At 41.8% G+C, this 19,806-nt stretch overlaps 2 protein-coding genes and 1 long non-coding RNA gene across 8 annotated transcripts in view; 2 read left to right on the top strand and 1 right to left on the bottom strand.

The window, feature by feature from the left end:
• The window catches only part of sh2d3a (SH2 domain containing 3A), a 19,321-nt gene extending 16,396 nt beyond the window's left edge, over window positions 1–2,925 (top strand). For all 3 annotated transcript variants that reach the window (XM_086033776.1, XM_086033778.1, XM_086033777.1), the window contains one exon: window positions 237–2,925. In XM_086033776.1, coding sequence (XP_085889902.1) covers window positions 237–430 — 194 coding nt within the window. In that variant the 3' untranslated portion in view covers window positions 431–2,925. The remainder of the gene's footprint in view (window positions 1–236) is intronic.
• On the bottom strand, window positions 1,752–19,806 carry trip10b (thyroid hormone receptor interactor 10b). Of its 4 annotated transcripts, XM_086033794.1 has the most exons (16): window positions 19,184–19,806; window positions 17,469–17,633; window positions 13,670–13,785; window positions 13,541–13,594; window positions 12,096–12,243; window positions 11,943–12,005; window positions 11,614–11,718; window positions 10,095–10,223; window positions 9,069–9,215; window positions 8,105–8,266; window positions 7,792–7,815; window positions 6,494–6,603; window positions 5,276–5,408; window positions 5,105–5,187; window positions 4,372–4,466; window positions 1,752–3,220 (listed from the first exon to the last, which is right to left on the bottom strand). In XM_086033794.1, the coding sequence occupies exons 1-16, from the start codon at window positions 19,235–19,237 to the stop codon at window positions 3,075–3,077; spliced, it is 1,734 nt and encodes a 577-aa protein (XP_085889920.1). In that variant the 5' UTR covers window positions 19,238–19,806; the 3' UTR covers window positions 1,752–3,074. The 4 variants fall into 4 exon arrangements, with proteins under 4 accessions (XP_085889920.1, XP_085889918.1, XP_085889921.1 ...); XM_086033792.1 differs by lacking the exon at window positions 19,184–19,806; XM_086033795.1 differs by lacking the exons at window positions 17,469–17,633; window positions 19,184–19,806 and adding an exon at window positions 17,052–17,408.
• On the top strand, window positions 16,243–19,628 carry LOC147146579 (uncharacterized). Its single transcript, XR_015087176.1, has 3 exons — window positions 16,243–16,350; window positions 18,846–18,942; window positions 19,124–19,628. It is a non-coding gene; the product is annotated as an uncharacterized LOC147146579 (long non-coding RNA).

The raw sequence follows: 19,806 nt of genomic DNA, 5'->3' as shown, positions 1-19,806 counted from the left end.
AAAAATCCATCTCGGTAATATGTATTATCGCTTTAATTTCAAAAAGCCTTTATCATAATATCGTTTTTAATTTTGAAAAAAAAACAAAAAAAGATTCATTCTTGTGTTATGTTATTCTCCCAAAATGGCATACTTCTTACAATATATATATATATATATATATATATATATTTTTTTTTTTTAAATGTAAAAAAAAATAAACTTGACTCATGAAATTTGACTTCATACCCCTCCAGGCGAGTGGATGCCCATCCCCGAGATGCTGGAGGCCTTCCGGACCGAGTTTGCCCTGCGACTCTTCTGGGGCCAGTCGGGAGCGGAGGCGGACAGCAAGGAGCGCCACGACAAGTTTGACAAAATTCTTTGCGTGCTCTCGGATAAACTGGAACCGGTCGAGATCAGACCCGAACAGCCGCAGCCTCTCAGCTGAGACCGTGGGGACAACTTTCCTGAGCAAAATGTGATTTCCGACTGGACGGAGAAGACTTTGTCCATGTTAAATTATACAAATGCAACCAGTGGACAATGCGAGTGGACCACCGCCCGTCTAGTCAGTTGTACAAACATCTTCAATGTGTGATTTTTGAGTCTAAAGACATGACAGAACCTTTTGTCTAATTCTTTGAGTTGACGCGTCATGCTTTAATTGGAGCACAGCCCATCTAGGCAGTTGTGCACACGTCTTCCGTAAGACATTTGTGATGAAAATGTGAATTCTTACATTCATTCATTCATTCGCAATAGTTCAATTCTACATACAAGTGGATCCTTCAGTCTTCAAGTGTACCATAGCCCACCTAGGCAGTTGCTCAAACTTTAGCTTTCGGGATTTAAATGTGATTTGGCGTGACCACGGTGGAGGAACTCCTTGTCATAGTTTAACTGTACACATGAGTGGGCCCCTCAGTCTAATTAGACTGCAGCCCATCCAGGCAGTTGAACAAACCCAAATCTCCCAAACTATTTTGTAGTTGAACTGTGAGACATTATAGACCTGTCTTTTTTTCAAATCAAATACGCAGCAAGTGGACTCACACACTTTTTAATTGGGTCGCGGCCCATCTAGGTAGATCTCCACAACAAAATTGCCCCGTTCACCGATTCCGGACATACGTTGTGCTGAGCTGCTGTTGTCGCCTTCCTTTCCTTGCCAATAGTGAAGGCCAACAAAGATCCACGTTCATTTTTTTTTTTTGAAGGACAATGCACCAACACGCTCTCACAGACATAAAGAATTTTGTCTTACTTTTCGATGACTTCAGCCTCCATGCCACGTTCTTTCCAAGGTCCGTTTGTTGTGGTTCATTGTGTATGTTGTGTGTACACAGATTTGTCTACACTATAGTTAATAATCGAAATAGACTGCTGTCATAAATGGAAAAACCCCAAAACTAGCCTGCAAGCGCAGTTGAGAAAGTTTCCACATCAAACTTTCCTCCAAACGAGCGCACCTGTTCCAATCAAGTGGGCGTGTTCACAAGCCTGCGCGCACTACAATGCCAACCGGCTTGGACACCATTTGGCCAGTAGGTGGCACAATTGCTCACCCTACTTGACTTTAAAGCAAAAATTATATTCAAACAAATATTGGCTCCGACATCACTCGACCAAATGATTTCTTTCCACTTGTGTAAATGTCATCAAGTAAAGGTTTATTTTTGTTTTATATTTCTCTTACATTATTTTGAGATTTACACAATACACCGATGAACGACGCAACGCGACTGACAAAAATCAGATTGACATCTCACTTTGTACGTTGGTAGTTCATATTTATTGTTTATTATGCTTCCAATATGTACTTTTAACGATACATCCATTGAAACATTGTTAGCGCAGCATCCAGTGTGAGTCAAGCCCGAAAGGCGGCGCCGACTGTGTGACCTTGAACAGGCTCATCAAATAATAATCATAAAAACAATAATACAGTAAGTCACTGCGCACTTACAAAATGGTAAAGTGGGTGTGCTGTCCAAGGCCTACGAGGGCTGCACTAAAAAACAAAAAACAAAAAAAAAAACATTTCACATGGTTTTTGCAGGGGCTTTTTTGTCACAAAATGGAAGATCAAATTACTGCAAGATTTTTATCTTGAGAAAGAGAAAAAAAAAATCTTATGAAGAAAAATTCTTGTAGTAGAATTTTTCATGTTGAAAAGACAACTATTGTCATAGGTTTTTTTTCCTCCCAAAATATTGTAAGTTTATTACTTCTTAAAAAATCCAACTTTACCCTTGTAAAAATTACATTTTCTTGAAAAAGTTTGACATAGTAATATTGCCATATTTTAAGCAGAAAAATATTAATTTAATATTGTAATGACTTTAATCATGAAAAAATATGACTATTCTCAGTCTTTGGGCTTTGATCTCGTAATATTTTTTTTATACGTACATAAAAAAATACAATGAATAAAAAAATTGAGCCCCTTTTTTTTCACTATTTTTGTAACATGAATTTCAGTATAAAAGAAAAAAAAAACATTCTTGTAAAATTCAGAGTTTTTATTCTTGAAAAAGTTTATACACACATAGTAATATTTTTCTTCCGTTAAAAAATGTTCTCACCTTTTTGTTCTTTTCATAAAAATATACAAGTTTTCTAGTACTATGGTTTTTTAAGCATGAAAAAATAAAAGAAAAATATGACTTTATCCTGGTAAGAGTAGAGCCTTTCTCCTCCCCAAAAATGGTCGCTTTCAAAATACAAAGACTGTAGGTTAAAAAAAAAATACTATCCTCCAATTTTGTCATGTTACTTTTTACATTAAAAAATGTGACTTTGCCCCCTCCTAAAAACGACTATTGTTTTTTTTGTTTTTTTTTAGTGCGGCCCTCAACACCTCAACACTTACAAAGGCAACAAAGGACGTTACCTTTGTTACGCCAACTCCTTTGTGATTATAGTGTGGATCCATTTTTTTTTTATGACAAAAATAGTATCCAATCAGGAAAGAGGGGCGTGGCTACAGCAGCTTTTATTTTTTTTGTGGGGGGCGGGCTAAATGCACTGTGACAGAAAGATGTTTTGGACACGCAGGAAGTTGCAAGAGTGCAAGTTGGGAGGTTGTTGCGTTAAGACACCAACTTGACGTAGGAGGAGGGGATGAAGCCCTCCTCCCCGTTGGCCCGCAGGACCCTCATCCAGCCGTCGCCTTTGTCCACCTCCATGATGGACAGAAGCTCGCCGTCCGTCACTGAGATGGTGCCCTCGCTGTTGCCTGTGTGGGGAAAAAAACAAAACAAAAAACAACATTCTTCAAGTCTTCAAATCTTTGTTGGGCTGGAAGCTGCGCACTCGGGGCAGTCGGAGAAGTGCCCCACCAGATGGGGCCTTTTTTTAAAAAAAATTCAAATGTATCATTTTTATTGTCAATTGTTTGGTTTTGTTTATTTGAAAGGTGAATTGTTCATATTCTCATAAGATTATGAGGGTGTATTCGTGATAAAACATAACTTTATTTTAATCTATTGTTGAAAAATGACTTCTAGAAATAAAGAGACGCCTTCATTCTTATAATTAAAACTAAATGCATCTAGAAAGACATGAATTTATTTATTAATTCAGAAAGAAACGTGACTGTTATTGACATATTTTCGAATGATATTTTTCAAGACAAACTATTCTTGAGAAAAATAACCAGCCTGATAATATTACAACTTTTTAATCACAAAAATATTCTTGAAAAGTACAACTTTATTCTCTGTTATTTTTTTCTAGAAAGAATACAACAGCTGCATTCCATTGTGCTTTTTCACATATTCTTGAAAAATACAACTTTATTATCATTTTTTTTAAACCAAAAAAAAAGTGACTTTATTCTCGAAAATACGACTAATCTTTATTTGTCTCGAAATAATATTCTTGAAAAAATAAAACGGTACTCTCATTCATTACTTTTTAATCAGAAAAATGTATTCTATTCTGAAAAAAATCATTTTATTCTCCACATTTTTTTTTCATATTACAGCTTTGTATCTTGAAAATATGACCTATTTCTCCTGATGTGACTTTTGCAAAAATACTTTATTCTTGTAAAAAAAAAAAAAAAAAAAAATTCTCTTTTGTGTGTTTTTCTAGAATTTTTTTTGGGGGAAAAAAATAAATAAAACTTTCCTTTATTGCAAAAAATATGACTACTCTTGAAGAATACGACTTTATTCTCTGTTACATTTTTTTCTTGAAAACATGTACAACATTAGCAAATGCAATTTTATTCATGGTCAAAATGACTATATTGTTTTTTTCTAGAGCCTCCCCAACTTTCTTCGGCTTTCAATTCCACCTAGTATGTCGCAATTCTTGCAACCGTTTTATACTTTGACAATAATTAACAAAACCAGGTGTGTGGGTGGGTGGGGGAATGCAAACCTTCAAAGTTGTACAAAGCCGTGCACTGGCCGCAGTCTTCAAAGTCGTCGTCAAACTCGGTGTAAATGTTCTGATGGTTCTCAGACGTCTCGACGCTGCGGACACGCACAAGAGCGCACGTTGGCCATTTGCTGAGCAGTCCCAAAAACAAGTTTTTGCATTCAACAAATGGCAAATCACCTTTCAACGAGCAAACATAAGCACGCCCAAAACCAGAGAGGCGTCACACCTACTCATCTAAAATTACATACACGTATATTTGGGAAGTTTGTTTTTTCATTATAATATTTCACTTTCATGACTTCACTCTTGTCTTACTCAAGTTGCATCAGCAGGGCGGCGCCCTAGCGCCCCCTATTGAGCAGCTGCCACTCTCCGTTTGTCCTTTCCAAGGATATCACAGGTCACGGAAAATCGGCAAAATAACTCAAAATAAATTTGAAAAAACATTTTCGTGAACAACATGAAAGAAATGTGAAAATGCTTTAAAAAACAAAAACAAAAACAAAAAAAACGGAACCTAACTGAAACCATTTTGTACGCTTAGACAAGTCAGCGTAGCAAAAAAGTCCTTTGTATGTGCGTGCGCGCCTGTGTTAGCCTGCCAGATTGAAATTGGTTCACGAAAAAAAAAGGAAAAAGAAAATGCTTTAAAAAAAACAAACAAAGGTCAAAACAAAATAAAAACGAACTATAATGAAAAATGGAAAAGTATTTCAAGGCCGGTCCTTACGTGTTTTGCGCGTGGCTATTGTTGTTGTTGTTGTTGATGGCGTTGGCGCTTTCGTCTCCTCCCACCGCCTCGGATAACCACGTCTGCGAAAAAAAAAAAAAAAAGAAGAAGAAGAAGGAAGGTGAAGAGGTGCCTGGTAGGAAGCCAATTTTGGCGTTGAGCGGCTCGTACTTCGTATTTGGCGAGCTCGCCGCGCAGGTATCCGATGTTCTGCGCCGTCTCGGCGATCTGAGGCTCCAGAATGGACGGGTTGCCCAAGTCGGCGTTTTGCTCGTACACGCCCTTCATCTTCTCCAGGGCCTCACTGGCGCACAAGCACACTTTTACGTTTTACGCCCCGACTCCCAAAACGCAACACATGCTCGTCAATTTTTTCTTAAAATGACTTCAATGGAATCTTGTTGGGTTTTTTTTTTTTTTACCAACAAAATACAACGACGTTTTAAAATGTTTTTTACATATAACAAATAAAATGTTTCAATGAAAATTTTACAACTCATTTTCAATCTCATTCTGAACACATGCCGTTACATGAAATACTATTATTCAGTGTTTTATTACATTTTCCATTTAATCAATACAATACAATTTTATTTATAAAGCGCATTCCGCCCTATTTTGTAATCCATTTTTTATTTTTCAAATGAATATTTTGTTTAATGTTATTAAAAATGAGAAGTCAACGCAAACAATTTTTTTTCAAGAATCTGTTCTACGCAAGCCCACTAGTTGAAACAGGGCATTCTGTATTCAATATTGCGTTTGTGGAATAAGTGTTAATCCACTCGTTTTTAGCCACCGGTGGGTCGGCCATTTTGTCTTCTGTCGACTGAAAATGACATCACAACTGCTCACGACCACCAATCACTGCTCAGATTCAGAAAACAGGTCAGCCGTGATTGGTCGTTGTGATGTCATTTTCGGTCGACAGAAGTGACAAAATGGCCGCCCTCAGAAATGGCTAAAAAGGAAAAAAAAAAAAAAAAAAAATCTTGAAAAAAATACGTTTGGGTTGACTTCCGCTTTAATGTTCATAAAAGAAAAAAATGAATGGCATTTTAAATGATATTTTAATAACTCATTTGAATTTTAAAATAATTTACATTTTGCAATTTAAAACGTGAGCATTTCAAATATTCTTCACTAAAATTAATTAGATAGAATGCACAGTTTTTTTTTCTTTTAGTTTTAACATTTAAAAATAATAATAATTTGGTGTTTAAATTAAAAAAAAAAAAAAAAAAAAAAATTAGCACAAATAGAAAGCGGACGCGATTTTCAGTCAACTTTTGCCACCATTCATCTTGAAATAAGCGCCCGCCCCCTCGGCCACTTTATTAGGAACAGCCGGTCTGGCCTGCCTGCCTAATATCGCGAGTGTCATCTCACCTGGTCTCCTGCGTCTTGTGAAGCTTTTTGAACACATCGTCGATCTTGGCCTGCAGCATCTTCTTCCTCTGCTCAGGAGGAAGGTGAGAAAAGTCCTCGGCCGGCGGCGGCTACACACGCGCGCGGGCACACACACTATAATTAGGATCCATGTCAAGCAGTCAAGGCCGATGGCGACCACGAGCGGGATTCCAAACAAAAGCCACAATCATTGCATTTTTTTTTTTTCTTCTGTGAGGTCACAAACGTGCAACATTCGTCATTTAGTTCCAAATTTGATTCATCTTTGTCAGAATTAGGATTCTCGTAGACGATATTCAGATTTTGTTGTACTTTCCCCAAAAATATACACCTAGACATTTTTAAAAGTTACCTTAATGTCATTTTTGTACTTTTTTTTTTTTTTTAATAATTTCTTGATGATATCATTACACTGGTCGTATAACGGAATTTCCCTTTTAGGGATTAAAATGGAGTGGAATGAAGTGATATTGGAAATTCAAATGCAACTCAAATGACTAAATGAAGTGACAAATTACATTCAACAATTGCATTTTTTTTTTCCACAAGTAAAACTTTAATTCCACTTGTATTCAAATAGGACAATGTTAAAAATGAAATAACAAATATCAAATTTAATTTAAAAAATGTGAAATGACATACACATTTTAAAATTTAAATTATGTCAATTAAAATAAACATGAACAACGGTTCAAATAAAATAAACATACCAGTAGAAAATCCAAATATCACATTTGAATTCAAATTAAAGCTTAAACTTAAAATTAATTAAAAATTAAAATGATGGAAATTGCATCCCTTATCTGCCATTTATCCGCGGTCATATCATACATATATACACATATAGAATAAATAGTTTATAGCTTATCAAATAATAATAATTTTCAAAGACTTTCTCACAATTTTTTTTTTTGCCCCAATTGGCAAACATTTATCAGCCACTTGATTAGGTACACCTGCACAAACAAAATAGCGCTCGAATCAAGTTTTCATTTGAATTTCCTGGGGGGGGGCGGGGGGGGGGGGTTTGTTGTTTTTTTTTTTGCTGCCTGCTCAAGAGATGTTTCTAATAATTTGTCCCAAGGAGATAACCAAAATATTAGGAACAACTTTTTTTGGGTCAGATTTTCTTTCCGTCCATATTTTTCTGCAGGCGTCCCTAACAAAGCGACCGCGCAGGTGTGACATCACAGAATCAAACGTTGTCATTGTGAGGAAACCAAAAGGAAAAAAAGGCCAGCTCCCCTGCACCGTGAGGCCAAAAGATAACAAGTTACCACGTGTTTCTCGGCATGCGACGTCTGGACGCAGAGAGAGAGAGAGAGAGACAGCGTGGTTGATTTTCGTCGGAACGCAACACAACATTTGAAAAAAGCACAACATGCATAAAAGAAAAAAAAAAAAAAAAAAAAAAAAAAGCGCCGCTGATGTGTGGAGGAAACAAGTCAGTGCAGGAATTAGACGGGCCCCGGGGGGGGGCAAGGCGAGGAATGCGCACTTCATTTTAGCGCCGCGCTCACTCCGCAGCATTCTTTGGCGTGCGCGCGCGTGTGTGTGTGTGTGTGTGTGTGTGCGTGCGTGCGTGTTGACCTTGTGCTTCCTGCTGAAGGGCCAAAGCTTGGTGCGAACTCTGGGCGGGTTGAGGCTGGAGTCGGAGCCGGCCGCTTTGATTCCCTGCGTGTAGTCCTCGAAGTCCACGTCGCCGGGACGCTCGAAGCCCGACTTGTGCTGCTCCACCAACAGGAGCGAGTCCTGGCCAACGACAAGGACGCGCAGACGCGACGCCCACGTCAGTCACCAACGAGCACAAAGCGCGCAAACGCACGCGCTGGAACGTGGTCCGGAAACATGACCACGCAGCATGAGAACACAAATACGGCGCATGAAAACAGGAACACGCAAACTCAAGGGACACGCAATCTCAACACACTCAAAACATGATCACACACACTGGCGGAGCTACGATTTTTTTTCCTTGGGGGGGGCAAGGACATCTCAAGGGGGTCCACACAATATACAGTATAGGGGTGGGGATCTATGGGTACCTCACGATTTCATCCGATTCCCATTCAGAGGCCCGTGATTCGCTTCAATTTTGATCCAGATTTTGCGTTGTTTTGTACAAAACAATCCATTTGGGGGGTTTTGGTCTAAAAAAAAAAAGAAAAGAAATTTTTTGGGGGGTGTTTTTATACAAAATGACCAAATTTCTGGTGTTGGATTACACAAAACAACCCAATGTTTTTTTTTTAAAGAAAGTTGAGTCCAATTGACCCAGGTCACAGATCTGTCAGTTTTTGAGAGTATACACGGCACACTACACCTAAATTTGGGTTTAAAAAAAACAGGAGAAACTTTTTGGATTGTTTTGTATAAAACAACACATTTTTGGGGGGGAGGGGGCACTACAAAACAGCCCCGTTTTTTGGGGGTTGATTTTATACAAAATGACCAAATTTTGGCGGTTGTAAACACACAGAATATAACGCCACACACGCAAAATACACACGTCGCACATGTCCGCACATTGCGCGCGCGCGTGTGTGCGACTGGCCTGCTTTTCGTCCACTTTAGCTCCGGCTGCCGAGATTCCGTCGAGACATCTGGAGACGATGGGCTGCACCTTCTTCTCCAAGTCGGAGAACTGGCAGTATCCTTCCGCCAGACGGCGAATCCGCCGCTCATCTAGATCCTGTAGCTTCTGCGCAAACGCGCACACGCCGTCAGCTGGCCGTGCACGGCGAGTCGCGTCGCGCAGGCCAGAGGCGGGGTGACATTCAAGCGAGTAAACCGCTCACATTCGGATCAACCTTTCGTGACCGTACCGACAAGCCGGATCGGTTTTCGCCCATTGCTCAAACGCTATTGACGCATGCTTAAACCACAGTAACATAACTTGGAAGTTGTTGTCGCTATACCTTAAAGCAAAAGTCAACGCAAACGTTTTCTTTTCAAGAATATGCTCTATAGCAAGCCCACTAGTTGAAACGGGGCATTCGGATAAAGATTTGTGGGATAAGTGTTAATCCACTGGTTTTTAGCCATCTCCGGGGCCGGCCATTTTGTCACAATCCCGGCTCACATTCAGAAAACAGGTCAGGCCTGATCGGTCGCTGTGAGCAGTTGTGTTGTCATTTTCAGTCGACGGAAGACAAAATGGCCGCCCCCAGAGAGAGGCTAAAAACGAGTGCATTTATATTCCACAAACGCAAAATGAATCAGAATGCCGCGTTTCGGCGAGTGGGCTTACATAGAAAATATTCTTGAAAAAAATGGGTTTGGCTTGACTTCCTGTTTAGAGCGAAAGTCAACCCAAACATTTTTTTTGTCAAGAATATGCTCTATGCAAGGCCACTATAGTTGAAACAAGGCATTCTGATGAATATTGCGTTTGTAGAATATAAATGAATCCAGCCGTTTTTCGCCATCTCTGGGGGCGGCCATTTTGTGACTTCTGTCGACTTAAAATGACATCACAACTGCTCAGGTCACGCCCAATCATGGCATAGCTTCAGAAAACAGCTGCTCTGGATGAGGATGATGATGATGATGATGATGATGAAGATGCCGATGTTCTCACATTGAATATCTGCGGAATCTCAGTGTAGTAGAAGTAATTCTGCTCCTTGTTGTACTTCTGGAGTTGCGCGGCGTAGTCATTGCGGCATTCCTCCGCCGTGTGCGTGCGGACGTGCGCGTGCTGCTTGGCCTTCGGCGGAGGAACAAGACACGTGACAACAACGTCAGCGGGGGGGGGGGGCGATGCCGAGAGACGCTGTCGGCGGCTCAAGGGAATAGGAAATGCATCATGAGATTTTGTTTGTCTCTCAGCATCCCCACTTTTGAACATCGGTACTATGACTGGGAATGATGGTCTCTCAGCATTCCCACTACGGCCTTGTTGGCAAACGGAGACGATGCGAATACTCACACTTGACTGTGAGTGCTCGTTTCTCAGTATCTAGACGAAGTTGTTGTTGTTTTTTTTTGTAACATTCTGATGCATAAATCGTCGTCTCTCAGCATTCACACGATATCATTATTGATGTATTTTAGTATGACTGTATTGACCGGGCATGACCGCTCGTCTATGATACCTGTGAAAGTTTGTTTCTCAGGATTCCCCAAAAAGATTTTTTTGGGTCGTATGCTGTGAATGCTCGTCTCTCTGCATTGCCACTATAACATTTTTTTTTTTTTTTAATCGGATTACTGTTAATGCTTGTCTCTTGGCATTCTTGTATTGTTCCATCATGATATTATGACTGAGTCCTCAACGCGCCGCATTCCAACAATATTATTTTAGATTACTGAAAATAATTGTATCTCAGCACCCACACACTTTTTAACCTCATTATTATGATGGTGGAACAGCTGTCTCTTAGCATTCACAAAGTAACGTTTTTTTTTTTTTAATGGATAGTCGCTACTGTATGTTTGTCTTTCAGCATCCACACAAACCCGAATATTGTGATGCGAGTGCTCGTCTCCCGGCATTCACACAATCAAGTTGTTATCGCACGACTGTGAGTGTGCACAGATTTCAGCAGCCAGGACGTCTTTTTTTTTTTTAACCATAATAACATGACTCTGAATGCTTGTCTCTCAGCATCCATCACATTTTGATTCAAATCTTACGACTATGAATGACGGTCCAAGCGATTCTTTTTCGGGACATATTTTCGTATGGCTGTGAATGCTCATGTTGCAGCATCCGCACAACAATATGACTGTGAGTGATAGTATCTCAGCATTCCCGTCATGACGTTTCTATATCACTGCAAGTGACAAATGCAAGTGAGCTCATCTCTCAGCATCCAACGCATTTTAGCACGATATTATGACCGTGAATGAGTGGCTCTCGGCATTCCCACATTTTTATCACATACTCTAGTATTGTGTACTATACTGTGTCTCTCAGCATTCACACTCAATTATTTAGGAGACAGTATTATTGATGTGAATGCTTGAGCACTCACACAACATTTTTTTGTATCAGGAATTTTGTCGGCATCGACCCATCGGGAAACCCGATATTTTTAGCGCGAATGCTCGTCTCTCGGTATCGGAAGCGTTTGTGTGTGTGTGTGTGTGTTTACTTTATCGACATCTATCTTGGTGGCGTTGGGGTCGCTCTCCGTTTTCTCAGCCTGTTGCGTCGCTTTTTCGGCTTCCGCCCACTCCTTGGCGAAGCGCTTCTTTGTCTACGCGCGCGCGCACACATCATTGATGACATCACCAAAAGCAGGATGAGCATAATTCCGAAGGCATTCATGCAAAACACAACAATCTGCCGACATTAAGGCTGCCCGCCCGCCCGCCCGCCGATCACGGCGAGCGCGCAAGCTATGAGCACAAAAGCTGACAAAAAGCAAACACGCTCTTGACCCGCAAGCTGACGAAAGCGTTTTCGTCACACGCCACGTACACTTTCCAGCTGTTTGAAGCTGCTCTCCAGGTTCTGTTGGGCTTTCTTGGCGTCAGTCAGGTGCTGCGGAAGGCAAGGCGATGCGTTTCAGGGACAAACGTGCGTGCGTGCGTGCGTGCGTGCGTAGCGGCGGCGGCGGCGGCGGCTCGTCACCGCTTTGCGGTCCTGCTTGAGGTCCTGCAGGAACTTGGCCAGCTCCACGCAGATGTTGGTCATCATGCTCTCGGCGATGGACTCCCGCTGGCCCGCGTAGTCGTTCAGCTCAGTCAGGATCTCCTGCAGGGCGGCGTGGTTGCTGAATCTGAACGCAAAGCCACAAACGGACAAGTTGAGCGCAGCCGGAAGACGCACAACCCGAACGTTGACTCTGGACACGGCAAAAAGAAGACGATGGAAAAGCACAAACGTGAACCCGAAGACGCAAACACGCGACTGCCCAAAAATGCAACCCCATGACACAAATAGCAACTAACGCACAAACATACACACACGCTTAACCTGAAAAGGGTCAAAGTTTGTTTTTTTCTTGACAAGAATATGTTCTACGAGCCTCCACTCGTCGTCACTCTGATTGATATTGCGTTTGTGGAACGGGAGCAAAATCCAGACGTTTTTAGCCGTCTCAGGGGGGCGGCCATTTTGTCACTTGCTGTCCGCCGGAAATGACATCACAGTTGCTCAGGGTAACCACGGGTCAGCTGTTTTCTGAAGCTTTATTGGTCGTTGTGAGCAGTCGTGATGTCATTTCCAGTGGACAGCGAGTGACAAAATGGCCGCCCCCTGAGATGGCTAAAATCGGCTGGATTTTGCTGCTCAACTCATATTCCAAAACACAAGATGAATCAAATTGCCGTCTTTAGACGAGTGAAGCCGCATAGAACATTGACATTCTTGTCAAGAGTTTTAGGGGGTTGACTTCCGCTTTAACGCAAATACATAAAGACGCCATCTGAGAACACACACACACAACCTTTACATACAACCCCAACACTAACACACCACAAACAACTTGAACACAAGAAAAACGCACACGCTTAATTTGACAAACACACACACACAAAACTGTGACACCAATACACAAAGATGTAGCGACGTAACCATTCACCCTGTTTCGATTCGATTTTCAGTTCCCAATTTTCCATTCGATTCGATTTTTAAAAATTGCTCTTTCAAGACATCATTTTCCAGATGAATTTAATCAACTCGATTAATCGGGCCAAATCGCTTTTGAGGCGATTTGCGATTCATCGCTACAGCCCTACAAAAGATGCAATCTGAAAACACACGCGCGCACATTTACATGTCGATGAGCACCGGCTGAACACAAAGACACAAAAACGTGAACGCGACAAAGCACGCGCGCGGAATTTTACTCAACGCAGCTCATCACAAACACACACGACAGAAACACACATTGGGCATTTTAAAAACACACAAGCTGAACATGGAATCACAATCTCACTCGCACACAAACCAGAACGCAAATACACGACCTGATAACACACACCCTGAAGACACAAACACAACTTTAACTCCAAGACACACACACACGCACACGCACACACACATGCAGCGGACATTGTGGTAGTGCTTGTGACCTGCAGTCTTGCTCATCTTTGCTTCCTCTCTTGACGTACTTCTTGGACAGACTCCTGCAACAACAACGGCACAGTGACACGCGCACGTGCTCGAGCGTGCGCGCGCCCGCGCGCGCGAGCGGCGCAAACCTGAGCTGCTTGGCGTAGCTCTGCTCGATCTCGGTGCGCTCCTTCACAAACTTGATGTAGCGCTCCACCAGGTCCAGGCCCGCCTGAGTGTGCTTGTCGATCACGTCGTTCTGGTCCTGACGTCACGTCGCGTCGCGTGACAAACGCACACGCGTAGCCGGCGTTGTTCAAGGAAAATTGAGAAAAAAAAAAATAAATAAATAAAAAAAAAAAAGGGAAAATTGGTGTCATGTGAACGTTTGCCTTTTTGGCACCTGAGCAAAGCTCCTCATCGGGAGAAAGGAGCTCCACGCGCCCGTCACAAGACAATTCACGGAAACTAACTCAATAGCCAAAACTCAAATTAGAAAAATGTTTCCGGTTATGAAAGAAAATTGTGTGTTTTTGTTGTTGTTGTTGTTGTTTTTTGTAAACAAATGAAAACTAACTGAAAAGATATTTTACATTTGTAAAATTTACTACATTAAAGTTGAAGTCAACCCAAACATATTTTTTTCAAGAACATGTTCCCAACAGGCCCACTAGTTGAAACAGAGCATTTTGATTCATTTTGTATTTGTGGAATATAAGTTAAGCAGAAAAATGCACTCGTTTTTAGCCATCTCTGGGGGCGGCCATTTTGTCTTCTGTCGACTGAAAATGACATCACAACTGATCACAACGACCAATCACGGCTGACTTGTTTTCTGAATCTGAGCCGTGATTGGTCCTTGTGAGCAGTTGTGGTGTCATTTTTGGTCGACAGAAGACAAAATGGACGCCGCCAGAGATGGCTAAAAAAAAGTGCATTAACACTTATTCCACAAACTCAAAATGAATCAGAATGCCGTGTTTCAACTAGTCGGCCTGCTGGGAACATATTCTTGAAAAAAAATGTGGGATTGACTTTGAAAATGTCGCCTTTGTCGTAAGTTCATACATGTGCATTTGGGTTGATTTTAAATGTCGTTATTTTGCCGTACATGAGAGGGAAGGCCGTTTGACAATGATATCAGAACGATTCAATGATATCCCCTCGGAGACTATGTATGTCTTGTTTTGTTGAATGGGACTGCAGCATACGATAGGGTGGACCTCAGTATTCTTTCGGCTCGTTTGCAGCACCGAGTGGGCATTCGTGGAAGCGCTCTAGAGTGGTTTGGATCCTATTTGGCTGGCAGGACTTTTTCTGTTAGCCTAGGTTCCTCCCTGTGGCGCTCTGCCCCTCTATCGCATGGTGTTCCACAGGGTTCAATTTGGGGGCCCCTGCTGTTCTCGTTTGCTGCCCCTGGGTTCCATCCTTTGAAAACACGATATTTCCTTCCACTGCTATGCGGATGACTGTCAGATCTATGTCCCGCTGAGAAAAAAAACCCCGATTTCTCCTCAAGACCACTTTTGTCCTGTCTCTTGGACATCAAAGCCTGGATGTCACTACATTTCTTAAATTTCAACAAAAAGAAAACAGAAGTGATCGGTTTGTGTCGCGCATATGTTGTGTTTGTGTATTGTGTGTGTTGCATATTAGTGTGTTTCTTTGTGTTGTGTGCACATCTTGTAAGCTGCGCGCGTGTGTGTGTGTGTGTGTGTGTGTGTGGTGCAAGACTTGTGTTGTGTGCTGTGCGCGTTGTGTTCATGTGTTGTGTGCGCGGGAAGGACATGATGACATACTGTCGTTGGAATTGCTGCACAGTGAGGGAGACAAAAAAGACTCCACCTAAGTGATGTCAAGGCTGTTTGGGGAAGGGGGTAGAATGGGAGGCGTGGGAGGGCGGTGCAAAGGCTGGGCAGTGTCCTGTAGGGGAAGGAAGGGGGGGAGACCATGGAGAGGAAAGAGGAGGGGGGGGGGGGGGTGTCAGGGTGGGGGGTGTTTCGGAATTCAGCTGACCCACAACAAGATGGCTTGGACTGATAGCGCCCTTTAGGCGTCACACTGGCCTCGCCATCTCCACGGCGACGTCATCCTGAGGGACTGACGATGCCGGGAGCTCCGCCGAGGCCTGAACCAGTCGGACTTGTCCCGCCTCCCCGACACCCGTTGACGACACGTCATCCAAATCTCGGCCGGCGAAATCAAGAGCGCTCTCGCGCCGGCAAAGTCCAAGCATGTAGCTGTGATTTTTGCCGTGATTGGGATTAACTGCCGAGAGGGGCCATCTAACTAACTAACTAACTAACTAACTAACTAAAAGAGCAAACACATGAGCGAGCAAGCTAAGTCGTGCTAGAAGTACTGCAACTAACCAGCCAACTTACTAATGAACAAATGTATAATGAGTAAATTAACAAACAAAAAAACTAACCAAAAAATGAAAAAAACAACAACAACAACAACAACAACCAATGAGCGCTAACCTACTAAATACCAACTAGCTCACCAATGAACAAACAAATGCAAATAAATCTAACTCATGAAAAATGCAAGAACCAGTGGACGAATTAAGCCAGCGAAGAGAAACTTCTTTCTGAATGAACAAACTAACGAAAGAATGAATAAGGTAACAAACTAAGGCCATATTGTCCCGTTTCCCGCCAGGCTTGCGCACCTTTGAGGTGCTCGCAATCTCACGTCCAGACAACCACCGTGCGTAACCTGGAAATTTGCACAGCCAGCAAACAGGCAAACTCCTTGAAATCTGAAGCTGGCTGTAAATCACGGAACTTGGACGTTTCCTGAGACTTCGGAGAACTCCGTTTGGAAGGTAGGACACTTTAAATATGAAATTTACCCTCCTTAGCAGACAAATCGTGACCAGCCCCGCACAGGCGCAACATTATGTCTGACCCGTTACACTTTGAAGGAAAAACACGCACGTATTTACTGTATTTCATTCCGTATGAGATCAATTTTTAAAAAGTAATTGAATCGCAAGACTATGCTTAGCACTAAAATCCAGTCACTCGTGGGGTTCCACACGGTTCTGTTCTAGGCACTCTTTGGTTTAGCATTTATCTTCTATACAATCTTATCAAACAGCAACTAACTTATTAATGAACACACTCTAATTAGGCAATGAAAGAACGCACCAATGAGCAAATAAATTAACTACTGGCGCCAAGCAATCAAACAACATGAACTTATGAATGAACACAATAACTGTACACTAACTAACAAAGTAGTATACAATATACAAGCAAGTCACTACTCATTTATTATTTAACAAACAAACCAACAAACGAGAAAACAAAAACCCAAAGAGCCAAACGTAGTCGCCACTAGCAACCAAATAACCAACTAACTTACTCATGACATAACATTAGAGCAAACGAACAAACTAGCTTAATAACGAGCTAACTAACCCATGCTGCCATGCACAAAAACGAAAGCATAACATCTGACTTGGGTTCTTAACTGAAGTAACAATTTTTATGACGACAACATTTGATATAATTGTCGACTTACATCTTGGACATTTTATTGTATCTGCTTGAGAGGAGTGAAAAATGGCCAGCCAAAAAATAAACAACAGCTGTTCGGCCACGGGACAAAACTGACTGATTATGTATCGACCACACTAACAAAACAACAACAACAACAACGACGACGACGACGACGACGACAACAACGTGGGAACGTAGAGGCGTCCGGTAGTAGACGACCGGACTTCCTGTCACGCGTGAAAAGCAAACAGGTGAACGAGTGGATTGTACACCTTTAAGAGACAACATCACAAGGTATGCGGGAGCGATTGCGAAATCGTCTTCTGTTCTCACACATATCAAACACACACACACACACACACACCTACACGCACACACTGCTGGCCTACAAGTTACAATTTGTTGTTTTTGTTGTTGTTGACAAAGGTGTGAAACTCACCCACAAATCAGTGCCCCAGTCCATGTCTGCACCTCTCACACGTCTCTCAAGCTGCAATTCTCCTGGAAGGCTTTGGAGGAAGTCCACGCCTTCTCGATGCACAAAATAATGCCCCCCTTTTTTTTTTTTTTTAAACTCTCCCTTCTCCTGAAACTGGTTTGTGTGCTGTGTGAGAGAGAGAGAGAGAGAGAGAGAGTAAACGAGGGGAGGAGCACAGCATCTGAGCTGATCTTAAAGTAGTAGCAGCAACAGCTTACATGATTCCAGAAAAGCTAATAGCCTAAACAGGCAACTAAACACATGTGGGAACGAGACACACATCCTCATGAAATGAACGTGTAGTAAGATAATAAAAAAAAGGGTGCGGGCAACACACACTAATAAATGAGCCATTCAAATTAAAAGTTCATCACCACATCAGATTGTGTTGCACAACACCTTCAATTTTTAGCTGAACAGCTGTCAACGAAAAGCAGAAAAGAGTGAACAAACAACTGAGCAAAATGACGAGCAAACAAACAAACAAACAAATTTCCACAATCTTGACTGGTACTGTATGTGCGGACGAGTGAGTGTGCAAACCAAACAAATTAAAGGACAAACAAGATGATTACCCAACTAACTAACTATAACTGAAAATGAGCAAACTATGCAACAATTAGCAAATAAGTGAGCGTTAAATTTCTAACCGATGAAAGAATGAAGGTGAAAAAACCTTACTGTTAGCAAACAAGTGAGTGAGCAAACTCAAGTACGAACAAGCAAATTCGCTGACTAACGGATGAAAGAATCGAGTCAACTAACTAACTAATGGGAAACAAACAACTAACTACCTAGCTGGTGGTTGAAGCATGAAAAAAAATGGACAAACAAATGAGTGAGCAAATGAATGAACTCTATGTCAATCTTTTTTTTTTCTTTATTTGAGCATCAGGTTTGCAACAAAATGTACACGTTTCAAAATAAAATTACGATTGTAACTCAAAGTGAGTAGGTTGAAGTTAAAAAAAACTTATAAACATCTTACCCCTCGTTCACCAAATAAATCACTAAATAACTAGTTAAACCATCTGCTCAAACTAATTGTTGTCAGAATTAACAAACTATTGATACAAAGACCTATTTCGGCATTTGACTGAATAACAACTGACTGTAAAAAAACTAACCTAACCTTGGTCCAAATGAACATGTGAACTAAGCAATTAACTACAACTAACCAACTAACTAAATAATTAAACCGATTTTTTTTTTTAATGCCAAAGTCACCGCAACCCACCAGCGGTTGACCTTAATTCGTAAATCCAAGGCTTGGACCCGTCGGTCCGATCCCTCCCCCGACCTGAATCCCAATGAGCACGCATTTCATTTGCTCACCAGAAACGGGAATGGAAAACGCAGAAAGGTCCTGACAGCGCATCACCAGGGATGAAGGACAAGTTATTCCAGATGTTGGACAGAGACTGGTGCATAATAGGTGGGTGATAGGCAACGCTACTGGACGGCTGTACCTAATCAAATGGCCACTTGTCGTCACACACCCCGGAACATCTTGTTGCAGTACTGCCTCTAAACCACTAGATGGCGGAGTTGCTCTTCCTTTCCTTGAAATCTCTCTCTCTCCCTTTCGCCCCATCCCAACCTTTCTTGTCCTTCAGCAGCCGATTGGGATGATGTATTTTGTCCCCCCATTGAGCAACAGAAGAGGAGAGGATTACCAGATCGATTGAAGAGACAATCTTCTTCCTTTCTCTTTTGCCACAACGCCGCATCCTCCTCTTGTTATGCTCCTCGGGATCTCACCCGTGAAACGCAACACGGCAACAAGGACAAAGACGGACAAGAGAGACACAGAAAGGACGACATGCAGACTAGGATAATATCAGAGAAGGAAAGAATGAAGGCGAGTAACGTCAGGAAAGATGAGGACGAAAATGAATGGAAGCAAGGGAGGGAAGGAAAGGAAAGAGAAACAGAAAAGAGCAAACAGAAATGAGACAAGAAATGAAAGGTGAATCAAAAAGGAGGAAAGTAAAATAAAGGAAGGTCCTTAAGAAAGAGAATACACGAAAGGAAAGGGAAGGAAAAGAAAGGAAAGGGGGTGACAGGAAATGACTTAACGATCAAATAAGGAGAGAGGTAAAATAGCAAATGAAGGAGACAGGAAAGGAAAGGTTCCGGAAAGGAAAGGAAAGGAGGAAAGGAAAGAAGGAGAAGGGGACAGGAAATGGAACACAAAGGAAGTGGCGGGAAAGGACAAGGAAAGAAAGAGAAAACAAAAGAGGAAAAGAAAGGGTGGAAAAGAAGGATACATTAAAAGAAAGAAGGAGGAGCCAGGAAA

The sequence above is a fragment of the Filicampus tigris genome, chromosome 6 (genome assembly GCF_054856515.1).
Source record: "Filicampus tigris isolate MCC_2025a chromosome 6, RoL_Ftig_1.0, whole genome shotgun sequence".
Taxonomy (NCBI): Eukaryota; Metazoa; Chordata; class Actinopteri; order Syngnathiformes; family Syngnathidae; genus Filicampus; species Filicampus tigris.
Note: the sequence above shows the minus strand (reverse complement) of the source record. Positions and strands in the feature narration are given on the sequence as shown.